Consider the following 26,705-nt stretch of genomic DNA (forward strand, 5'->3'; position numbering starts at 1 on the left):
CAGGAATCACCTCAAGAATGTACCAACAATTTCTCCGCAGATTTCTATAGGAATTCATCCATCAATAACTTCCAGTATTTTTTAAAGGATTTTTTTTAAGGAATCCAGGAATTACATCAGAAAATCCTTAAGAAACTCTTTTAGGGATTGCTTTAAAAGTTCTTGCAGAGATATATTAAGAAATTTCTCCAGGTAATTCTTTGGAAATGTCATCAGTGTTTTTTTGTGTGATACCTTTAAAAAAAAAAAAACTCGAGATTTGCTTCTGCAAAGTTTTGATGATAATTGTTAGAGTGAGACAAAAGATAGGGAAAATAACACGGTCTCCCGTATCACCTTAACTGAGACCTTTTTTTGCCAAAGTTGCCATTTTCGCATTCGTATATTGTATGACAGGTACGATTATACTCTATGCCCAGGAAGGAACTTTCCATTATGAAAAGATCCTGGACCGACCGGGAATCGAACCCATACACCTTCAGCATGGCTTTGCTATGTGGCCATGGACTCTAACCACTCGGCTAAGGAAGGCCCTAAAGAACTTCTAGAGGATGACGAATTCCCGATAAAATCACCGCAAAATATTGATGGAGTTTCCGAAAGAATTTCTAGTTGAATCCCTATGAGAATTCCAGCTGGAATCTTTGAAGGTTTTCTTGATGTAGATCCTGGAGAACGACCTGAGTGAGTTCCAGATTAAATCCACGGAGGTACCATTGGTAGAACCCTTAGAGGAATCCCTGGAGGATATATGTGGGCATTTTTAGTTGGAATCCTTAGAAGAAATCCTAGGGGAATTTTCGAAAGAATCACTGAAAGAAATTTCAGTGTAATCAATAAAAAATCCCAGTAGGAACTCCTGATAAAGTCACTGGATGATATACTGGTGTTTTCTCAAATTACTGAAATCCTTATAAGAAATTGCTGATAAAATTGCGGGAGGAATTCCTTGAAATTTTTGGGATTGATTCCTTAAAGAATTCCGGGAAAATCCTTAGATGAATTCCGCGAGGAATCCTTAGAGAATTTCCGGAAGGTATTTCTTGAGTAACTGGTAAAATCCATGGAGGAATTCCTGATAACCCTCCAGAATCCTTGGAGATATTCCGGTAGGAATTCCATAAGGACTATTTACATGAGGCATCCCTTGATCGATTCCGGAAGGAATCCATTTCCATCATCCATCCATCATCTTGGAGGATTTCCTCAAGATATTCTTGAAGGAACTCCTGATGAAATCCCTAGGAGAACTCCTGATAGAATCCCTATAGGAACTCGAGATGAAAACCCTGATTAAATTCCTGATAGTACTCCTGATGGAATCCCTAGAGGACCTACTGAAGAAATCCCCAGAACAACTCTTGATGGAATCCCTTGAAGAACTGCCGGTGGAATCCCTTGAAGAACTTCCGGTGGAATCCCAGAGGGACTCCTGATGGAAACCTTGGAAAAACTCGTGATGGAATCCTTCGTGGAATTCATTATTGAATCTTTAGAAGTACTCCTGATGAAATTTATGGACGACCCCGTTTTGGTTTCCCTATATACACGTGGTTTTGGATTTCTTGATTTGGGTGAGCATTTCCGAAAGAGGGTGTCCAGAAAAATTCGCGATCTTGCAAAATTTTTGTTTTTTTAAAAACTTTTTAACCACTTGACCGATTTTCAATTTTCTTGGACGAAATGAAAGCTAAAGATTTTGACTTTTCAAGAAAAATATAAAATTTCACGAAAATTGTTTTTTTACATGAATAAAAATTAAAAATTTCCGTTTTTTTCGTGTTTTGAAGGCCTCGGGACTAAAGGGGCCTATTGCTTGAAAGTTCAGAAAATTTTACGTTCACTGTCAAATTTTCAGCGATGTTTGTTTTTTAGTTTTTGAGATATATATTTTTGAAAATTAAAAATCAGTCATTTTTCATCGGCACACGGAACGGAATTTGGTGAACCAGTTTTTCATGGAATGTCTGTATAATAACTCCTGATCCCCAGAGGAACTGCTAATAGAATCATTGGAGGAAATTTTATGATGTTCCTAGTGGAATCTCTGAAGGAATTCCTGGTGGATTCCACACAATACCTTTTGATGGAAACTTTTGCAGTTCTCCTGTGGAATCCTTGGACGAACTTAATAAGGAATCCCTAGAAGAACTCCTGAATCCTTTGAGGAATTCCAATGATGTATTCCAGATGAACTTTTGGAAGGAATAGAGTACAGAAATTCCTTGTTAAATCAGTGGACAAAATATCTGGAGGACACCTGATGACATCCATGAAGGAATTTTGGTAGAATTTCTAAAAAAACTCCTGCAGCTTTACCTGGAGGAATTCCTGGTGAAATTCCTGATAGATTCCTTGTAGTAATTCCTGCTATAATCCTTAAAGGAAATCCTTATTGATCTTTTGATTGAACCACAGGCAAAACAGCTGGTGAAATTGCTAAAGAAATATGTTAAAGCTTGTGGGAAATCGGTAGTGGAATGTGTATAACTCAAGAGTGTACATTTGCTAGACAATTATTGCGACGATACTGCGTTAATTCACGCATTTTGACTTGCCACCCAACTGCATCGGCAGTTCATGGGACGTCGAAGTTTCAATTTGACATGCTGACGTCGATGTTCGTGCAACATCCCTACAGACAGTACGATCAGTTCGTCAAACATTTGACTGCGTCCAACCATAGTTTGAGCCAAATCATACTCGAAGAAAGCCTCCGGAAGATTCAATATTTTCTACGGGGCGAAATTCGTTTTCGTTGGCAAGTTGCGAGATCTGAGCTGTTTACGTAATCCGTAATTCGTACCCTATTCGCAGTCCCAATATCTAATCTTTACTTCGCGGGAATCGTCATTGTAACATGTCACAAATGATTCAAGTTAAACAAACTTTTCAACAACTTCAAACAACACTACCTCAGCATAAACACCACTAGGCCTACCTCTATCTCTACCTGCAACCATATATTTCGTTTTGGTTAAATCAATGGTCAAGAGACACAAAGACCTCCTCTATCGATCTGCGATCGATTTCAATAATCTTCCGGAAAGCCATGGAGCATGTGCTGCCGTGTAATGGTAGTGCTGTTTCTCTACACGCCAGATCTCCTAATAGCACCCACAAGTGCAATGTTGAACAGTTAACTCGAAAGTGCGTCTCCCTGCTTTATTCCACGTAACTTCACAAACGAGGTTGACAATCTGCAATCCGATAACTTGATTTCGAGCCATCCAGCGCAGCACGTATCAGCCTAATAAGTTTCGCTGGAAAATCATGTTCAGACATTATCAGCCACAGATCATCTTTGGGAAATTTCTCCAAGAACTTCTAGAATAATTCCTGAATGAATCTTAGGAATTAACTCTGGAATAGTTCCTGAAGGAATTCTCTGAATGAAATCTGAACGATAATTTTTCAGGAAATCCTAGAAAAGCCATGGAGTAAATACTTGTTGAAATCTTGAAGATGCTGTAAACGGGACTTTGGTAGAAGTTTTAAGGAAAGGGTGGTAAAATCATTGAGTACAATTTTGAAGTACTTATATCTTAAAAATTAAAATCTGGAAGAATCTTTGAAAAAATTCATGATAAAGGATTCATGAGGTAAATTAAATGGTTATCCTTAGTAAAATTCTGCGTTAGCAGAATACTTAGGAAGTTTGGGAAAATTCCAATTTAACTTCTGAAAAAATATTTGGAGTTCATTTTGTTTGAATTTTATTTGAAGCAAACTTTGGGAAAATTTATTCATTTTTAAGGCATTTATTTATTCATTTTCAAGAATTTCAAAATCAATCCCGACGCAAGAAAAACAAATTTAGGAAATGCCCAAATTTTCCTGGAATACTCAATTTAAACTGTACATGAATCATTAATTTCCAAAGCTTCTTTGCCAGTGAATGTTTCTACCATGGAAATTTACTGGAAGTCCTCTCGATAATTTCCAGTAAAATAATGTATTTCTGAACAAGAATTTAGAAAAAAAAGAACTGTAGGCTCACTGATTGACATTTGTTATTAAACTACTTCAACAACATTTCAACGTAAGTTCCATCACAGCAGTCGATTTCATATTAGCGCCTTACATTTAGACGGCGTTCACCTTAATTTTTTCATCCTGTTTCTCGCTACATTTCCATTTTCATTGTTCAACAACTGCAGAAATTGCTCCTTCAAGCTAGCAGTCACCGCCGTTTTATCGGTCAGCAAATTCCCTTCTCGATCATTGCACATGGCTGGCACTGGTACGGTATTGTGCCGCGCACCATTGACCGTTGCATAGAATCTCCGCATATCGTTCCGGTTCATGCTTTCTTGAGCTTCAGCTACCACACTTTTACTGCCCTGTACCGCTCTCTGTTCTGTCGGGTACTGGCCACGAGCATACGGCTTCTGGCGACATTCTTCTTGTCTGTCACTCTCTGGCACTCTTCATCGAGCCAATCGTTTCGCCTTCGTAGTTGACCAGTGCCAATCACTTCCCGCACAGTTGTTGTCACAGCTTCGTGGATGGGGTCCTATAGGCTGTCGATGTCTCCAGTAACGTTGATTCTTCCCAACTGCTCGTCTAGCAGCTGGCGGTACTGCGCAGCTACCCCATCAGTCGACAAGCGTTGTATATTAAAGCGCAGCGTTCTGTTTGTTCTGGAACTCGTGACGCTGGATAACCACGCCCGAATTTCAGCTACGACAAGATAATGATCCGAGTCGTTATTAGGGCCTCGGAAGGTCCTGACATCCATGACATCTGAGAAATGTCGCCCATCAACCAGCATGTGGTCTATTTTGAAGCAGACATCGCCAGGTGTGTTTGCGGATATTCTTTCGTGCGACGTAGGTACTGCTGATTGCCATCCCTCTAGCGAAGGTAACTAGCCGCAGGCCATGATCATTGGTAACGAAATGAAGGTTTTCCGTTCCATTGACGGGTCGAAAGAAATCTTCTTTTTCGATCTGCGCATTTGCGTCGCCGATGACTATTTTGACATCTTGTTTTGGTCACACCCCGTAGGCCTTATCCAGGCTCTCATAGAACTCATCCTTCATGTCATCGCGCTTATCGTTCTTTGGCGCATATATGCTGATCAGGCTGTATCTGAAGAACTTGCCCTTCATTCTCAACACACAGATTCGGTCGCGTACCGATTTGCACTGAATAGCTCGCTCCATCTACTTCCTAATCACTATGGCTTCGTTCTGCTCTGTCGCCATCACTGTAGTAGATGTGGTACTTGAATGAAGTGTGGGTGGTAGGATCCACCGCTCGGAATTCACGTTCTCCGGTTTTAGGCCAGAGTATCTCCTGGATAGCGGCCACGTTTACGCCGACATTCCGCAGTCCACGAGCCAGTTCATTCAAAGCTCTCACATTCTAATCCGACTTTTCAATCGTTGTCCTTTATTCGTCGCTGGGTCTGATGCCGTAAAATCAATCCGCTTGCTCTCCCTTTGCCTTTCTTGGTATTATTACTATGATCAAACGGGGGGTTCTTTCTGTGTATGCACTGGTGAAAATACGACGTTCTCGTTTCAAGTCACAAGTACAACTAAATCCTGTTTATTCCTTCTCTAGGGAGGTAACCGATGAAATGCAGATTGGCTGCCCGAAGGCAAATGATAATTGGCATACCACTTAGTTGGTGAAGAGTCTTCGATAGGCAACCTAACTAAGGCTGCGCTACCTACATCGTGTTATCAATATCATCCATTTTTAGCAGAAATTTGTACATGTAGCTTTGGTTCTCAATAGTTTCAAGTTCTTTCGGACATAAGGGAATTAGGGGCATAATTGTCACGTTAAGGAAATATCCATTTTAAGACCTTAAATCGGAAATTTATTTAATTTACCCCCTGCTAGTTTTCAAGCTTGATGTTAGTGCGACGGGCTACCCAGGCAACCAGAAATCGAATGAAAGTTCACGTTACAACTCGTTTATTCATACTAATTACATCAAACCCGCAAAACACCGTGGATAAACTCGTCAGATTGATGAGCTTCCTCGCATAAAACACTTCTTTTCTGAGTTCATTTGTACATTTTGTTTCGTCCCGTACACTCGTACAAAGTAAGTCGAATCAATCCGTAGCAGCTGTCAAATCATCATTTGTTATCATAAGATTAGTCGCATAAGATCAGAGGTTAGTTCGGTGGAATATTTATACACTCGCATTATATGTTATTATTCATCACATAATATATGCACGCATATCGTCTCCACTATTGTACGTAGAAGGCCTTTTCGCGACATCTTATAAGTGAAATGTTGCACATACAAAGCCTCCAGGTGATTTCATTATATGTACATTTTGGTTGTCTGAATACATTCATTCATGGTAGTAAAAATCATATCATATGTCAGAAAGACAAGATAGAAAATTGACTCGAAAACAAGGCTGGTAAAAATAGGCTGACCATAAGCCAATCAGATAAAAACGGGACAATTTTAAAAGACATAGATTTGCGATTGTGCTACTTTTCTCCGAATTCCAGTTCCTCGAATGGCCCGATTCTCCGAAGCCATTTTCCCGAATGACCCGTTCCCTTGTAAAGCATTGCAGCTAGAAAAAGTGCAATAATAGTCTTTATTCTCGACTAAATACATATTGCCAAAAATACATATTGTTCACCACCTTGAAATGCAAAAGGTTATGACAATTATGAGTGTTAAAACTTTTCGAAGAACTGAGCTATTCGGGTAAACGGGGTTTTCAGGGAACTAGCATTCTGAGAGCGATGGGAGAACGACATTCGGGAAACCGCCATTCGAAGGAAAGTAGAAGAACCAGATTATGCAGTCCCAAGCTACATATCTGTATGATTCAATAAAAATCACTTAAGAACCTTGAAGCTCATTCTTTGATTTCCGATAATCAGCGTTTTTTAAGAATTTCCTAAAAAAATCGTTACACTTTTCAATTTTTCAAATTCAAACGTAAATTTTTCTAATATTTCATTACTTTATTAAAATATCCACTTTTTAAACAGTTAATCCAATCAATTGCGTATCAGAAGTAAACACATAGTTGTTATTTTTCATTTTTGGTATTATATGGATAATTATCTTATGAATATCCGTATTTTGGAAATCCACCAAAATTTGGCATAAGAAAATATGAGCAAAAAGTTAAGCAGAAGCTTGTACGGATCAAGTTTAACTCTGTTTGAGAAACTAATAATTGCTTGGAAAATAGATGAGTAAGACAATAAGCTCTGAAATATTTCTAAAAACTGTTTGTTATGTTGTTATTTTTATTTGTTTACTGGTGTTGAAAATTATGTTCCAATTCTCCATTTCCCAAAATACGGGACAATTCGAGCATTTTCGATAAAACGACGGGACAGTCCGTCGAGGGGATGAAAACGGTACTGTCCCGTTAAATAAGGTACGTATGGTCAGCCTAGGTAAAAAGGTATCGGGGCAAAATGAACACTTGCGTGAAATATAGTGATTCCAATACATTCAATGACTGTCAATCGTTCCGACATGTAAAAAGGCTCTCCCTCAATCATAATAGCTAAAAAGAACACTTCTGGGATCGTTACTTTCCTAAAAAAAACAAAATAGATTTTTCCACCGCATTGCTTATATGCCAATTTGAAACTGAGAAAAACTTAAAGTCAAATTTCAAAGGACAATTGAAGCAAAAAATAAACTTTTATACCGTCAAACATTTCAAATACAATACAGATTTCCCGCAGTGTATGAGGTTTTTATGAAGTATGCATATTTCCAGAAATGAAGGGGGTGTCCATTTCGCCCCGTGTGTTCATTATTGCCCCTAATCCTCCTACAACTATGGCGAGCCGTCATGCGCTAGCGGTGTTCAATACTACCATATTGTAGGATCTAAGCAATCTCTGATTTATATTGTATCTACCTGCACAGAATAAAACCACGGCATAAAAAATTAACAATGCAGGCTCTTCCCTGATGTAAACATCAAGTTTGGTTGAAAACATGTGACGTCACTTCTATCGTACCATATACCATCCGGACCACTAGATCATTTTTTTTGAAAATTTGTTCGAGGTAGATAGGAATGACGTCGTCAAGTAGCTGTCAGTTTTCGGAATATATCACCTTCTTAAATATAGTACACCGTGAATAAAACGATCATTATTAGTTGACACTCAGACAGGAGTAGGCGTTTTTACATTTTGGCGACGAGTGATAAAAAAAAAGTTCAAGCAGACGATTATCTACCCTTCGTTGAAATGGCCTGGTGTAGGGTGAGTAAAACCAAACCAGAAAGTTATCAGAGAAGAGATTCATTCCCTAAGGGATGGTACGTACAATTCATCGAAAATTCTTAGGGATGTCTTTACTGTGTGTAAACCCAGAATTTTCAGGCAGTTTTATGAATGTGCTGTTGTTCATAATTAGCTTGTTTTGCGAATGTACGACCCGGGGAAGACAGAAAAAATCATTCAGGGATGACTCTTGTGAAGATAACTTATACAAGACCCGGTGATTTGTGAAAAACAAACAAAGTGCGGAAACCATAGCAATGGTATGAAGTACGCAGAGGAATAAAATGTTTGTAAATTATGAGCTATCACTCAGGGATGATTTTTGCTGAAATAATCAAATGTTATTGCAAGACCCAGTTATATCCAAGAATTACTTACGCAGTGGAAAAGTATCATGCGGAACCCTGTTACAGGGATGCAGTACGCAGGAAAAATCATTTGCGAATTCTAATGTATGGACTGAAGTACGCAGCTCTTTACGGCGGAATCCATTATACATTAGAATGAAGTTCGCAGGGTGTAATGAATCAAGTAAAAGCGGAACCCAAAGTGTGGGATGAAGTACGCAGATAAGTTGATACTGCATTGCACAATGTTTTAGTAGTACGAACTGTAAAAAGTTCCGTAGAATTCTTAATGAAATTGTAACAGGTAAATTCAAAAACAACATATGGTAGTCAACTGCTACGGTGGACATGAAGATGAAGAAAAATTATATTGGAAAGAAATCTACAATGGAATACAATTAGGAAGAAAACCTGAAAATGTCACATCACCATCATCACGAACCAGTTGAAATGTGATAAGTTGGACAATTCAATCGAAAATTTGCAAACGGAAAATTCTATAGAGCTGAAAAAAAGGTGAGTGAATCCTACATCAGAAAAGTAATCGATGATCAGTTCTACACATTGATATAAATGAAGAAAAAATGGAGAAATTAAGGGTCCTTAAAAACCAGAACATTATTAAATAGATCAATAACCTGTTGAAAGAAAAGTGAAAATCATTTACAGCATTTTTGCAATTGTATTCGGGATCCTCGTAATAAGTCATAATGTTTTGATTTTTGTTTTATTAATTTATATTTAAAGATCATCTTCAAAATATTTGTAACGTGTCTTATTTGAAGAGTTTGTTGTATTCACATTTATAGAACGGAGAACTACATTTTTTATTTCTATTTTATTTGAAACCTGGTTTTACTAACTTGTTTGGTTATAAAGCACAAAACAGTTAGCGATTTGTTTTTTTAGTTTTGGACCTACTTTATTTATTTAATTACGCTTAACTCAACCCATTCAATTAAATAACAAATACTGCTGTCTAAATAGGGTAACTAGTTGTCATTTCCTGATAACGCATCCAAATCTAGAATTATAAAAGACCTTAGGAAAACATTTAAAATTATTTTCCGCTAATGTATGTTAACATGTAATTCTTGTTGTTCCTGAATAAATTGAAACTGCGACAGATCCATTCATCCAAAGTTTTAAGGCTTAATTAGTTTAAGACGTGTTTGTTCAAAATAAGCAGACCCTTTTGCCATCATAAAATATGATAAATTTTAGGACTGAATTATCAACGACTTGTTACAATGAACTATCGTTCTTCATTTTTTTTTACAAATCGAATGTAACAAACTCACAAAGCGCATGCCATCCTGGGTAGAGGTGGATGACAAATAAAAAAAAACAAATTTACCATCAGAAATAATTTAGATATTTTTGAGACTAGCACGAAAAGCTTCATATATAATTAAAATAACCAAATGTGCTTTCGTGTTATACTACGTTATTTTGAATAACAGTGGATAGTCGTAAAATAACTACGGAACGTCAAATTATGTTATCACAACACATTTTGTTATTGCTGGTATGTTTAAAATCTATAAAAGGAAAAAGCAGTCGACACCCCATCTCCCCTATCCTCTATGGAAAATAAGGCTACCAAATAAAATATATGGTTTGTCATAACATCCGAGACTCTTCCCAGGACCTTCTTCAGAGACTGAATTCTCATAGATTTTACGATTCGTGTTGTCCTGCTGTTTTCCTTTTCAGCGGAGTCTAAAAGAGTTTGGATAAGTTAATTTAATCAAAACATTCGTGAAATACGCCCTTATCGTAAATCTCATGAATTATTATGCTCGATATATTGAAGTAAAAATTTAAACCTCTACAGAAATAGAAGCAATAATTACTATAATTAGCGAAACTGGGAGGACGAGCGCATACTCAAGATTGGCTTAACAGATCAATAATTGGTATCACATAACAATATTGAAATGATTTAAAATCAATAATACTATTAGAAGATTTTCAACATTTACTGCATTCTTCACGAGCAGTAACTCATAGTCCGCTAGCACCATTTCCGAAACCATTTCTTACATCTGGGACTGTTCGACTGAAATATTCATTGAAATTTAATAAAATACAAAAACAGTAAATAAGAAACAGGCAGAAAACTATTAGAAGTCGGAGAAAAAAAAGACAAGATTAACATTTTGTACGACAAACAACCAAACATCAACAATGTATATAACCAATGATATACAGTCAACTCTCTCTAACTCGTTATTGAAGAGACCATCGAGTTAGGAAGGTATCGAGATACCGAACACATATTTTCAATTTTTGAAAATTTTGGCAAGATACATTCCAATTAGTAATATTAATGTGCAAAATAGTAAAATTTTCAAAACATTTATCTATTTGACACTCTTTTAGACTAATTTTCAATACTTCTTCATCCTGAAATAAGCTGTGAACCTTCATTTTACTATAATAATAATTATAATTTTCATATTCATAAATTTGATCAACATTTGGAAGCCATTAATAAAAATAAATTATGAAAATATCGAGTTGGAGAGGTAAACTTGCATAGCAAACTAAAAGAGTTAGAGTTAGAGAGTATCGACTTCAGGGATCGAAGTATGCTACATTGAAGGGACCGCGCGAGTTGGGAGAAATATCGAGTGTGTATTACAATGTACTACAAATAAGCTTCATTGTGAAAAAAAATCAGAAAAAAAATATATGTATTTAGTAATGCAATCAAGAATCATATATAGAACACTATTGACATATAAACTTATATACATAAACTGCAGTGATTGACAATACATTGAAAGCGTCGGACCCAATCTATCTGTATCCATAACATATTGTTGTCTACATCTATGTCAATAGCCTGAATAACACAAAGTACACCGTGAACATCAAACGGATAACGTTTCGTTTCAGGTTTCCTTTCAGATAATCCATTATATTGAGCATTGTTAAACTTGAAGATACAAATCAAAAAACGCACATTCGGTAATCCCAATCACTCAACGGAAAAGAAGAATCGCATATGCTGAAAATCACAAACGTATCGAGGAAGCCATCCTTAATATGCTGAATTTTTTAGATTTAAACTTGATTAAACTTAGGGAGGGAATGTAGGATCTAAGCAATCTCTGATTTATTTTGTATCTACCTGCACAGAATAAAACTATCATTATTAGTTGGCACTCAGACAGGAGTAGACGTCTCTACACATATGCCACCTTAAACCAATGAAAAGGTGGGGCGTTGGTAAATGCTTACTTGCCTACAGTGAATATGTGGTGTGTTGTCGTTTGGCCGATGAACCTGTGCACTTCCTAATTTCTGTAAAGGAATCACCCGGCGCAAATGGCCTGTTGTTAGTTGGGACGTGATCACTTACCGGTTGCAGCCACGTATTTGCTATACCCCAATCCCACCTAATGGATTTGACAGTAGCCAAGATCATTTGAGTATCCGCATTGATAAGCATTTGAGTATACAACGGTTGCTTTGAACATGTTGGATTCGAAAATATGGCGGCGCCGCATACTGCTGGTTGCAGCGCAGCCGTAGGAGAAACTGGTGGTGTTGGATCACAGCCTACTTATGCTATGCCAGATTTGAATAATGATCATGTCGGCTGTGTATGTCGACTATGCGTCGGCGGTATTATTCTGTACACTGTAAACTAGTACGACGGAAATAATCAATTTGTCATCCATAGGCCACACAACTCAGGTGTTTATCAAAATACTGCTTCCATCTTTCGCATGTTCCTGCCCTTATCCCTGTACATTTGGCATTCGAAATGAAGTATTCAATTAATGCATCTGATCTGAGTTTCTCTAAATTCTACTTACACTTCTCATCAAGAATTGATAGCTCCGTCGACGTCGCTACACGTATCAGTCGGAACATTGATGGCTGCTTTCACTGTATTCCAGCAGTCCTCAAGAGAGCACCTATCAAGTTCAACTTCTTCTAGCAATGCAACCTCGAGTTACTGCGAGCAGATGGCGAACTCCGCTGACGAAATCTGCTTTTAGGCATTGAATTTGCAGGCATCGCAGCAGAAACAGATCCAGAAGTTCATGGAGACGGAGCCATAGCAAGAATGATATAATTCTTAGGAGCAGCCTATGTTTCTGTTTGCATGTCATGTCATGAATAAGAGCAATTTCGGGCTGGAGATATTTTTCTTGCTTTACAATCCGAGTAGATTTTTTTTTCAATTGATCCAATTGACAACTATGTACTTCGTTTTATACGAACCTCGACTCAAACTTGTCTGCTAAATCGTTGATGCTGTACGTGGAGAAACGCCTATGCATGTTTGTATACGTCAATGTCATTCAACGATGTCGAAGCGCAATTTCGTGTTTTTTCTCTCTATTTTTCTGTAGTCGGCAGTCAAATAAATCGTGCCGTCGTGGATCGAAATCGGAGGAAAGTAAGGACGAGTGGGATTACTGCTTTATGCCAAACACACATCAACGTCGACAGTTTGACGAAAACGTCGTCAATTGTGTCTGGGCGCCCGATTCGTTGAATGGCAAGCTTTTCGAAGCAATAACTACCATTCAAGGCCAGTGTTGAAAAGCAGAATCCAATGTTCACGTAGTACTTGTGCTGTCGGGGTAAATGTGGGGACATGTATTTGTAGACGTGCTTTTCTCGAAGCATGTCGTACTGCTGCCGAGAGCAGGGGTCATATTTCACATCACACATTACATCACTGCCGGCGTGTGCTGATGCTGGTGTGAGGTGGCATTAAGTAAGAAGGAACACCTACATACACCTACTGTTTACATGCCACATAAATTACATGGTTTCAGAGAAGGGAAATTTCTGTAACTCGGTTGACGTTGCATCGGGTATTTATGATGAGGCCTCCGGGGAGCAATTTCCCATTCATCTTGTCAAGTGTTTTGCGGTATTGAATTACATACGGTAATGTAGAATTTCCAGTGAGGCTCGGGAAATTGACGCTGTAGGTGCCTACAGCTTCAGGAGTACGAATCGATATTATAGGGTGCGCCTAGGATGCATGGGAGGATAAACTCTGCATAAAAGTTCATCTAGCTCTTTGAATCGTTTGTCGGAATAAGAGATGAATAATAAATGAAATTGTACAAATGATCCGATTAGGATTAAATAAGCTGAGATAAGATTTTATTGTCCAGCCGGCAGCTGGTAAACCTCTCCGATGAACGATAAATAGATGTACTCAATATTTTATTAAAAGTAGGCATCCAATGGCAAACACTATACAAGGGCGGAAGAACGGATAAATCACAAGTGGGAATAAGGTTCTGTGGGGGGAGTAGTGTGAACAGGGCAGGGAGTAGGAATGAGATTTTCATTCGATTATATCCGTTCCCGGGTGCGATAGTCAGAGCACCTATAGAAGCCTTTTTACAGTACATGAATAAGAAATGAATCACAATTTTATTTCATGCTTTGAATGTCAATTGTATCAATCACTTTCTGTTATACTTGTAATATATTTACACATTTAGTGGCATATACAGTCAAATCTCTTTTTACAATGCCTCTTTAAATATAGATGACAAACTAATGAACTGAGGAACACTGTTATGTGTTTGAAACTTCATCCTTTAGGGTTCAAAATCAGACATGTTGTTTTCAAAAATTGTTATAGGTCTTAGTCATACCTGTACTCGAATTCAGTAACTGAACTTCATTAATACCTGGAATGTAGATCTTCAGATTTGCATCTATGATCAATCATAATTTGCTGGGTTCTGCATCTGTATCCGTAAGGGTTTTATGTAAATTTAACCCTTAATTGTAGTGCATAATTGTGAATACAATACAACCGTTTTCTTATGGTTCAGAATAGTTAACCTCATAATACTCAATTTCAACGGATGATTGAGATCGTTTAATGACTTCGTCAAGTGTAATAGGAAATTACTTACATTTTTACAGCAGTCTATGTGTGTCTAAGTGACATCAAGGTATACATAGCTCGAAAAAGGGCTATAAGATGGTCCGCAAAGATTCAAAGCAGTTTCAAAAATTGTACAGGGACTCCCAACATTGAGGTCTTTGGAGATTTTTTATGAAATTCTCTGCAGAAATAGCTACAATGTTTTTTTTTGGGAAATTTGTTGAAAAAAATTTGAAAAAAATCTTTGGAATTTTTCAATGACGTATTCTCAAACGATATCCAGGTTCATTCTATTATATACAAATTTCCAGGACTCAAGATGCTTCAGGAAAATGTATACATCGATTTTAAAGTAAATTTAGGAGAAATACTGAAATTTGAAATATATGGATAATAAACCAGTGGTTTTGAAATGTATTCGAAGAAATTTTTTTTTAATAAGTGAATAGACTTCTGAATACTGTCAATGCGTTAAACGAAAGCTTTCAATGCTTGTTTAGTAAGAAAGAAGAATTCTGATTTTGAGTTCGCCATTTACGTTGATTTCTACCCTCCACCTCCTATAGTCGAATTCAGAAATATCATGACGAAATGAAATGCAAGAGAGCCTAAATTTTAAGCAATATATTTTTCTTATATTATTTTCTCAAAAAATTTAGCAGTGTCGGAGGATGTTCGCATACCATTTCAAAGCATTTATTTTAAATACTAAACAACTAAATTTTTGCCTTGAAACTGTACTTAATCTGGGATGGTGAATACTGGTTTTATTGCGAAAACCAGCACATCTTCCTTATTCATTGTTTTCTTATAAGTTCATGAAAGTTTGGAAGGTCTTATCTATGAGAAGAAACATGAAAACACAAATATTTATTCATCTAAGTCATTCATAACCAATGCAAATCTCCCCAAAAGTACTTATTAATTGTGGATAGATAATTGTAACAATACATATTTAACATGTTGTTGTTACTGTAACCTGTTCTTGTGTAACCAGTTAAAATTTATTGGCGCTATAAAACAGTATAATGGAACAGGTTTTACCTCAATACCCCAAAACTGTCACAAATTATTTAAAGTGCCTCCCAAAAGTCTTGGTTAGCTAAAACAATTTGTTTTTTGACAATAAACTTTGGTCAAATATAAGTAAAATACTACTGAGTGAAGGAAACACCAAATGCGCACAACTAGGTCTTTGTTAAAGCCATTTTTTTAATTGTTTGTTGTGCATTACAAAATTAACCTTCATCCAGCCAATATACTATTCACATGCTGAAAAACACACTAAAATATGCATAACTTTTTGATTTCTCGGTGGATTTTGTTCTTATTTTCAGAATTTCCCGAAAACTTTTACAGTTTATGATCTGGACAACTTGGAATTATGGTCTTAGTGGTTCCGGGACTATTCCGGATTGTCTTAGGATACCAAAATTGGTCATATAATGCATTCAACGGATATCTCAAGACTCTGAAGAGTAGAAGGTTAGTGTCTTCGGCAAATTTGTTCAAGGCCATCTGGCAGTAACAAATCTAGTTGTGTCTAGTCGTGTCATGGGGTGTAGATTCAATTTCCACCTTGGCCATTAAAACTTTTCATCAGGAATATTTCTCGGATGCGCCACTGGAGCATTAGGGCGATTCAAAATTTGAAAATGTTTTAAAATCCAATCTTCCATATATTTTTTTACCATCCTTACCATAAACATAGTGTTCTAAGGAATTTTAAGCTTTTTCGGTGATGGTTTAAAGGTGGTGGCCTAAAGACAACGTAGGTTTATATGGGAATTACTATGGAGAAATTTTGAAAAATGTTTCAAACAGGTTAGTACTCTAATGAAAGTACAAACTTTTCATCATTACATTCATTAATGAAGGATGTTGCTGAAGTAAAAGTCCCTTTTGAGTCAAATTGGGTTTTTTTAGTTGTTTGCAGGGCTATAATCCCATATAAAACTAAATACTAGTAAACAAACTCAACTCAGCCCGCCTTTCATCCGTTAAACAAATTTGAAGGAGACACAAACTTTGCTTATCACGATCTCGAGAAATTGGAAATTGAAAAAAAAAAATACTAGCGCCACCTAGCGGATATATCCCAAGTTGTTATTTTACTGCCAGACAGCCCTTGATCTACTGAGCAACTTTATCGAAGACACCAACCTTCAAGCTAGTCAGGCAAAAATATAGAAGATTGCTCGAAATTTGTCACAAGCGCCATCTAGCAGATGAATTCCCAATCAAGATCGTCATTTCCAGTTCACCGTTGATCTTCTGAGCAGCTTCGCCGAAGACAGCAACTTTCCAGCTTATCAGGATCTCGAGAACATTAAAGGAAATTTGTTACGAGCGCCATGAATTTCTAATTAGATTTGTTACTGCCAGACACCATCCTTCTAGCTACCCAGGGTCTTGAGATATCTGTTGAATGGATAAATTTGGTCAGTTTTGGTACCATAAGACAATCCGAAAATACTCTGGAACCACTTGGACCAGATTTCTAGATTTCTCCACATACCTTAGGTATATGAATTTTTTTCAAAGATTTTTTTTTCAGTGGTTATTTCAGCTGTTTCTTTAGCAGCTCAATTGATAACTCCATACAATTTTCCATGAGTTTTTACAAAAATGGTCGAGAATTCCTACCACATTATTTTCTAGTTGCTTCTACGTAGATTTTATAAGAAATTTTGAGCGCTTGTACAGGGAATCTACAGAATTTTCCATTAAGTATTTAACTGATATTTCAATGAATTCTCCAAGACTCTCTCTGCTAATATAATAGAAATTTCATTTATTGAAGGAAAAGCGTATGAAATAAACTGCTGTCATGAATTGAGGAGATTGGAGGATTTATTTAAGATATGTCTGCAGAAACACTTGTAGGAATCGTTGCAAGAACTCCTAGAATAATTGTTTTGAATATTTTTGAAACAATGCCTAAAATCCAAGTAACGTAACTCTTATAGGTATTTTTAGAGCACATTATTGTGAAATTCCTTAAAAACGCAAAACAAGTGTTTGGGATGTTGAGAAAATCCCTAGATAAGGCAGCGTCCATTTATTACGTAACGCAAAAATTGGAAATTGTTGACCCCATCCATTCCCTCCGTAACGCTTTTCGTATGAAAATAATCAAATTTTTGTATAAACCGTAACGCTCCCTCCCTCCCCCAAAAGCGTTACGTAATTTATGGATGCCGCCTAAATTAATTGAAGAAAAAACTCACTGGAATCAGGAATGGCCAAATAGAATCTACGCATTTTCGATCCGTTAGACTAACATATAACGCCTATGAACCTGTTTTGAACATTTTATTTACTCCTTTGCAAGCATGGGAAAATTCACTCACTCACCCGAACGCTACCGATAAAATATCTGCAAAGTATTTGCTGCCACTGAATGTTCAGTGACTGCCGAACGCTACTAGGGTGAGCGCAATCCCGACGAATCGCACACGATTGAGATAAACCGAAAATGAAAAGATATACGGAGCGGAGAGAGCACCTATCCGCTCTTATATGGGAGACACGAAAAAACGCGTTCGCCATTCAATCACTGAATGCTTCCTGCGAAAAGTACAGATTTTGCGTTCACTGAATTATTTCGCCTTGTGTATTCCTAGTCAGTGAACGCTCTTCAGCTCTCAAACGCGAATGCCACTCGTGCGGAATCGGAATGTAAAGAATCATTTGCTACAGCAATCGGATGCCTTCGGCACAAGGAGTCGATAGTGAATCATTCTGTTGCCGTTTTTGTCTAACTTGTCGCTCGGCGAACAAGAAGATAGCGCATTGGAAATTGAAACACTTAGCTTGGTTGGAGAAACGGCAATTTTGCTCTTGACCGCTTATGGAAGTGAGCGAGAGAAGAAACGCAATATTTGAGTGAATGTTTCCCATGCTTGCTCCCTTGAACATTGTATTGGTTAGTTAACTTATTTTGGGAGTTTCGGCTTGCAGTCTTTCAAAATTGCTTTGATTAATTATTTATCATCGTTGACGTTTCAGTCCGGCTATTGGACTATCTTCAGGGCTGAGTTAATAAATTGTCCAGTCGAAACATATTATCATAAACGTTTTGGTTAGTGATCGCTGGAAAATTTCAGTATGTCGTTTAAAATTGTAGAAATGGATATCTTTGAGGATTCGAGGATGTCTTGACGATTTCTGCTCTAATTTCATCTCTCAAAATTTTAGAGAATTTTTTTTTTGAGATGTTGAATTGTTGTGCTTAAACCTTCTCAAGCTGACAAGAGGTTGGGTGTTCGGGCGATCCGTTGTAATTTCTCAGGCTGTTTTGACCATGTTCGCCTGTTTTTTTATCACCATTCAAATGATCCTCGTAGTACAGTTTCTACCCTTTTAATAGATTTTGAATTGGAATATTGCAAAATCTTGCGAAAATTATTACAAACATTCGCATGAGCGCTATCAGAGAAACAAGTGTCAGTTTTATCTATATAAATAAAAATGGAGTGGTGTTTGTATGTCACGAAATGGCTTTAGAAAGGGCAATCGGATTTTGAAAATTCTTCCTTTGTTGTGCTCCTTATGTGTTTCGACGTGTTCGTGTATATAAAAAGACTAGAATTTTCAACGCAAAATTTGGAGAAACGGGAGTGAACCGAAACTGCCATTTTTTACAGGACTTTTCATGGCGTTTTTAAACAGCCTACTTGATGCAAGACGAAGTTTGCTGGGTCCACTAGTATTTTGATAAAAATGGGCTAAAGTCTTACACTTTTTTTTACACATTTTTGTGTTATTTTCGAACAATATAATGTGAAGTGATAATCATGGACTATCATAATCCAACCCTCTATTGGAACGATTTTTAAACGAAATAAGAGCACTTGGTGAATTCTGACTGAACAGTTTCTTGGCAAATAACAATCATTTATTAAGTAGATGAAAAAACCGAATTTAGTATTACACCATTTAATTCCACTAGAGTTTTTAATTTAATATTTGCATGGTCAAAGTGCGTTTATATCTTAAAGATCAACATTACCTACATTCTTCGGCATTATTGTCGTAAAGTCTCCAAGAATTCAAATCTTCAATTCTGAAATTAGTGACATTATGATAGGTGAAAACTTTTGTTGTCTTAGGGCATCAAAGACCAGAAATATGCAAATAGGTATTTAATCAGAGTGGACCAAGTGAAATCTTATGCATTGGCTAAAATATACTGGTCCAATAAGCGGGTTCTATACACATACGCCATGTACAGTTAACTCTCCCTTACTCGATATTCCGTATCTCGATATCGAGTTAGAGAACCAAAGTTAAAGTTCGTTTTCATGGCTAACTCGATGGTCCCTTCCCAAGTAACACCAAGCATTATAACATTACACGTATTCTACTGCATATCAACAATACTGATGCAACATTGCTTTTAATTGACAAGTTACAAGAGTTGTCAATCAAAAGTGTATTAACGCTACATTACAAATGTATCAATGCTCTAATATTACTTTATGAATTGCTTGGTTGCTTTATAAACATTATTGCATTAGTTCGACTGTACCCGGGCCTTTTCTACTTTTAAACTACTTTAATGGTAGGCTTACGGCAATGTAGCTGCTTTATATAAGCAATGATATAATGCTCCATGGTTACTTGGGTTGGATCGCAGTTGCATTGGTTTTATGTTCTGTAACTCGATACCTCCCTAACTCGATGGTCCCGTCAATATCGAGTAAGGGAGAGTTAACTGTTACTAACGGAAACTTCTATTGAACTCTGAAATCGTATTGTAAAAATTTTAGTTACCAATCAGTTCATTGCTTTTTGACACTTTGACCTGTCTGCACATAAATTGATGCAATTTCTGATCAGCTATCCATATATGGTAAATTGCCATAGATCAAAATCAAATGCAATGAATGATGTAATATTTATACATTTCTATTGATGGATGAGAAGAAGGTCATGCGATACCGAAAAATCTGAGATAGCCTCGGAACGGCTTGATTTTTTTGCACTCCTCAGCGCACTGATGTTTATTGTTGATATGCCAGAAAGCACTTGGTCCACTTTAACTGCATACTTTTATCGATTTTGATTGATCATCCAAAAGAAATTTGATATATATTTCACGTAGTTTACAACTTTCCTAAAATCTGATCAAAGTGAAATAGAGCTACGGTAATTTTGCATCTCATGACATAATAATCCATTTTGCCTAGTTTTGTACGCCGACCAGTTTTGTTTTGAAATTGGGCTGTCTTGAGTTAAATTACTTCTGAAGATGAAGAAATTCATCGATATCAAATAACTGAAACACACGAAATTATTGAAAGCTTGAAAACAAATTAATTATCACATATATGCAAGTGCTATAATGATCGAAATTTTGAAACCGTACGTTAACGACTTACCGATTCGGCTAGCTGCTTGAGTGATGCATTGATCTTGTCCGGATTGCGAGGTGGTGGCTCGGGTGGTTCAGATGAGGCAGCCATCGTTACCGTGCCATTCAGTTGCATTTTCGTAGGTTGGAACGTGAGATGGATTTCGCCTTAGAGTAATTGTTTCTAGTTGAGCATTGTAGGCGACCTGTGGATAGAAAAGAGAGCGAATGCTGATTTAATATTTTATTTTTCTAATATTTGATAGCTAACGCAGTTCATCAACCTGCTCATTTATTCACGTTCGTTATGTATAACATTATAACCCAAACCTGTTCCATTCTTGTTAACAAAAAATCCCGTCACGAAGCATATGGTATGGAAAAATAAGGAGCACAAATTCCCAAAAAAGAAGCGCCCAAATCTCTGCTAATAATTATTTACGCAAGAAGCAGATACCTTTGTTCGGCTGTGCAAATTCAAACATATAAAAGTTCTGGGCAAACAAGAAGCATCGTTTCTGCACTGAATGAGCAGCTGGAAAAATAATCTTCGTTAATGGCACAGGACGCACCATCAGTGCAGGCACGATAGGGTAGAAGCACCGATTTTGAACATTGCACTAATTGTATAATAAGGTTTACGTTCAGGAGACGGCGTTGGTGGTCTAATGGCTACCGCTTCTGCTCCATAAGCAGAAGGTCATGGGTTCAATCCCAGGCCCGTCCCTTTCCTCGTACTTTGTATCTTTGCTTCTATCTTTCATTCTCAATCTATCACACTCAAACTATATTCGTTCATAGCAAACGCTAGAACCAGAGATGAACGAGAAACAGTTTCCCATACGCTTCCATTCTTTCACGCGCATGCCTTTCCTTACGCCTGATACATAGGCAGTCGCTAACCACAAAAGCAAACCTCTCTGCCTTGCCTTTTCCCCAATCCATACACTTCCGCATGCACTGGCGTAGATGCAGTGGACTCCACGGTCTACAGTGGGCTAGTATAAGTGCAACATCATTTCCTCCCCCTTCCACATTGGGCTGCACTCTGACGTGGCAGGCACCTTTGTCGCCTAAAAAATAGAAGATCACCAGCACTTATACACTGAGGGAGTCTGTTAGTCCGAAACAGTCATTCGGTTGGTTCCTTGTGTAAGTGCAGCTGATCTGGAGATATTGGAGTAGCATCCACGGGCGGCCAATCAAGCTCAAGCTCAATAAGGTTTACGTTCAGTTCCGATTCAACATACAGAATATGGATTGAAAGCTTTCTTTTGGCGTACTTACAGAACATTATGATTATACATCTTTTTCTTCTTCTTGGCATTACGTTCTCATTGGGACAGAGCCTGCTTCTCAGCTTAGTGTTGACTGAGCACTTCCACAGTTATTAACTGAGAGCTTTATTTGCCAAAGTTGCCATATTCGCATTCGTATATCATGTGGCAGATACGATGATACTCTTTGCCCAGGGAAATTAAGAAAATTTCCATTTTGAAAAGATCCTGGACCGACTGGGAATCTAGCCCGGACACCTTCATTATGGCTTTTCTTTGTAGCTCTAACCACTCGGCTAAGGAAGGCCTCACATATATAATTATATATCTGGTATGGAAAAGAATAGGCTGGCCAGAATCGGTGCATCTACCCTATTCCATTCACAAATTGATGCCATCATTAGGTCTGATATTACGACGAACCAAACGACGTGCGGTACCTATACCACTAACTGTTACGGTTTGGTTCTAGAAAAAATCTCATTGAGGGCAAATAAAACGGGTGTTTCCTGCAATGCAAGAATGTTGCCAAATAGCTATGGGTTTAATGGGCTATCCGAAGGTTGACATTTTGTTATAATTGAGTAATTTCGTGGAAACCGTAAAGCTCTCCCTCAGCACCGTGTGACGTGTTTATGAAACGTGGGATGTTGAGCCATTGATATGCTTTGTGTTACATTGTTTCTAAAATTATGTTGCCCTATTATTTGTAGTTCGACGCACATCATCTCATTATTATCCATAGAACATTTCAATTAGAATGCAATCGCATCAACATGTCACGATGTCAAAGGAATTAGTTAAAATATCGAAGCATTGTCAATATCAATTTTTGTTTGCAAAGAAATGTTAACATCGAGATTTCTATCGAAGTATGTTTCATATTCATTCCAGTCGGCTCGAAAATAATTGAATGTGGAGCTGATAGAATTGAGAATCGCTTCATGGGATATTTGAAATGTAACAGGGACATGACCAGAATCAAAATCAGCATGAGTGACTAGTTGGCTACAAAGATGACTAGAGTCGGTTAAGGTGATTATAGAACGAAGCCACACCTCAAATTTTCAAGAGCACAAGACTTGAGAACCAAACATCGCTCCGCGGAGAAAATCTATCCCATTGGTCACCACCAGCAAGCAAGCAATTTGATTGGTTTTCAACGCGAACTGTTGTCAGATACTCTCGTCTTGTGCACTTGAAAATTCAAAGTTTGGCTTCGTTTTATAATCACCTTAAGACCAAGTCAATCGTAGATGGATTTCTAGAAGAGGAAAAACACGTAGGGCTATCAGGGTATTGAATTGAGAAATATCCTGAAAAGCACTCATCAAATAAAATCTGCCGCTGGAATTACTTTGAGAATTATTCCATGACCGGTTTGGCATTGAAGTCACCAATGACAACAAATTTTGACTTATTGCGAGTCAATTTTCGCACGTCAGTTTGGAGCAAATTAATTTGCTTCCCAGTGCATTGAAAAAGCAAGTAGGCAGCAATGAAAGAATTTTCGGTAGACGAAGAGGCGGGGTAGAAGTTACCTGTGGCGGCAAGGTTTTTTCCAATTGATTTGAAACAATTAGAACGGTTACTCTTTTTATGAAAAGGGGACGAGTTTAAATTAACTGCTATGATATCAGCTTAGAATTTTCCTTGGGTTTATCCTTTTGATGTTAAAAGATTCCAACGGCTACCCGACGGAATAAAATTAGTTTGTGAATGAGTTTTTTTTAATCTTCCTGATGGGTATGATTCATAATCAAGCAATCGTTAACTGAAAAATGAGCATTGTTCGATACTCTATCAGGCAAATTCCGGAAATGACCATTGTCGTTCATCTGCCTGGCACGAGCCTCGACGACTCGCCTACGCTACGGGCAAGCCCAAAAATTTGACTTATGATTGCCCCCACAATTTGCGCATATGAACTAGTCGGTATCTTCCTTCACTGGACAGACGTCCTTAGCGTGAGAAGAACCTCTACAAATCATGCATTTAGCATCCATGCGGCAATTTTTTGTACCATAACCCCACTTTTGGCACCAACGGCACTGAGTGGGGTTCTGGAAATTTCCTCCAGGTTTCTGGAAATGTTCCCATGTCACACGGACATCGAACATTAGTCTAGCTCTTTCTAAAGTAGAGATGGGCAAAAAGAATCGGAGCCGTTCAAAAGAATCAGATCACTCAAAAGAACGAGTGATCCGTGGCTCTTTTTTGGCGAGAGTCGATTCATTTGATAAAACACAGTTTGCTGCAGCTTCGCACTCTCAGCATTACAGCCAAACAGCTGATTTGTCACGCCAAATTGTATGGAGGCATATGAAATATAGAGAGAAAAAGTGCCCACTTGAATGGCAAAGCACATTTTGCTTCTTCCTTTTGTTTCGGGTAGGAGAAATCAGCCGAGTTTCTATGGCAGACATACGATGAATGAGAGAGCAGAAGATACGAAATCTACGTCGCGCAAAACGGAGTGAACCGCTTTTTTTTCTGCTCGCTCGGTTCAGTCCGCTCTTCCTTTGTGATCCGCTGAATCACTGAACCGTTCAAAAGATTCGGTTCACTAAAATGAGCCGTTTTGCCCATCTCTATTCTAAGGCTTTAATATTATTTACATCATTTTTTGGTAAAATGAACTAAATAATAATCTCCAGAAAGCCCTTTCCGAACAATGCCTGATTGGGTTCTCATTTTCATAATGAGAAGCTGGGGAAAATCGAACTAAATCATTTATTCCATTTTTGATCTCTTCAAGTGACTTATAGTCACTTGAGTAACCATTCAAGACGACTTTAAACAAACGTTCAGTTTTGTCGTCATAATTAAAAAAATTTGCTTCTTCTCTTCAAGATGTTTGAGAAGAAGTTCGCGATCTTTGAGATTTTCCGGCAAAACGCGACAGTCTCCTTCCTTTGCGATTTGGAAGAAAACCTTGATTCTTCTAATGGAGTTCAAGATCTCCTGCGTAAATCCCCCAAATTCGGAACAACTGACCACGATAGGCGGCACTCTTTGCTTCCTCACTTGAATCAAAGCGCCTGGGCTAGAGACTGCTTCGATTTGGTGTTCGGAAAATTTGTCTAGAGCATCGAACTGATTGTTCATTTCGATGCAATTATCAATATTATCCATTTCACCCTTGGAAGAAAGTTCGCATTCCGGAGAAACGTCCTCTATTTCATTCTTGCCACGTTTAGTGACAGTTTTAAACTCCACTTTTTTGGAAGGAAGTTGTGAATCTTATCCTTCCTTTTGTTTGTTATTGTAACCATGTTTAGTGAATACACGGAACAAGACGTGACCTTCTAAGAGTTTTTTTCACAACGAAACGGGTCCAACGAAAAATCGAAGGCACAGGTCCTAACAAGGATTGCAAAAGGATTAACTTGTAGAAAAAAGTAGCACAGAAATGTATAGTTTGCACTGGAAAGTTAAGTAAATTCACAACCTGAAAATTACCTTAACAAGTACGCCAATTGAACCCACAGAACACACTTTCTAAGCTGTTCGACAAACTTGCTCTGAGCAATACATCTGATAAAAGTTTCTAAAATGCTTTTCTTCGATACTTCATGCGGTTCAAGTTCCGAAAGATGGAAACTTTAATGTGCTTTAATCCATGACGAAAAAATCACACAGCCAATCCCCGACCGCTTCCTTTATTTTGGAAAGGGGAGCTCTCCCCGCTGTTCGAGGTTATCTTGAACCGATTGTTAACTCTTCAGCCGCTGCGGGGAGTGTAATTTATTCGGTCGTAAAGATGGAGTTTTAATGGACGAACTTCAGCCCAATCGGTAAATCAGCGATTGGGTCAAACGAGTGGAACGCACTGGATTGGGTGGTGTAGCTGTATGCTTTTCTCAAGCTTAGCAGGGGTGAAATTCTGGGCCAATTTTATGACTCTGCGGAAAATTAGAAAAGCAGCTGAAGTAGCAGCAGTAATCGAATTTATTGCTGGACGTAGTAGATTAGTAAAGTTAATCAGTGTTTTAGGATACTTTATGGATTCATTAAAACAGATTTCCAAATAGAGTGGAAAATTGAGACGCTGTGAACGGAGTCGTCGCCGTATTTTTAAGAATTTTCAAGGCGACGCCTTTCGTAGAGAATATTTTTTTTTAATTTTTTAGATGCGTTTTTGAGAAATAAGAAAGACTTTGTCAAATAAAGCTCTGTGGAAATGCTAATTCAACACTAAACTGAGAAGCAGGCTCTGTCCCAGTGAGAATGAAATGTCAAGAAGAAGAAGATCGTACAATATTAGTCTAACGTACAGAAAACTAAATTGCGATTTCATTTATAAATTAAAAAGATAAAGCATGCACAAGATGTCCACTTTTTGAAATGAGCTATCCTTAATCCATTATGACTACAATTGGCGTTATGGCCAAAACTGGTGCTACCATGTAAATTTTATCAGGGGCTGTACAAAAACCACGTTGTATTTTTTTTATGTTTAGATCCTCCTCCTCCTCGTGGTTTTTTGTCAATATAAAAATTTTAAAATATGGATAGTGGTAATTTGCCAGACCCTCCTCCTGACCACGTATTTTTTGGACGACTCTTAGATGTTACATTCTTCAACT

General features: G+C 37.6%; 1 protein-coding gene across 6 annotated transcripts in view; it reads right to left on the minus strand.

Moving 5' to 3' along the window:
- The window catches only part of LOC5579251 (kazrin), a 330,370-nt gene that overhangs the window by 179,396 nt on the left and 124,269 nt on the right, over window positions 1-26,705 (minus strand). For all 6 annotated transcript variants that reach the window (XR_002499542.1, XM_021840643.1, XM_021840644.1 and 3 more), the window contains exon 3: window positions 20,868-21,045. Coding sequence is in view for 5 of the 6 variants with exons in the window: in XM_021840643.1 (XP_021696335.1) it covers window positions 20,868-20,975 (108 nt within the window). In the remaining variant the exon portion in view is untranslated. The remainder of the gene's footprint in view (window positions 1-20,867; window positions 21,046-26,705) is intronic.

The sequence above is a fragment of the Aedes aegypti genome, chromosome 2, assembly GCF_002204515.2.
Source record: "Aedes aegypti strain LVP_AGWG chromosome 2, AaegL5.0 Primary Assembly, whole genome shotgun sequence".
Lineage (NCBI taxonomy): Eukaryota > Metazoa > Arthropoda > Insecta > Diptera > Culicidae > Aedes > Aedes aegypti.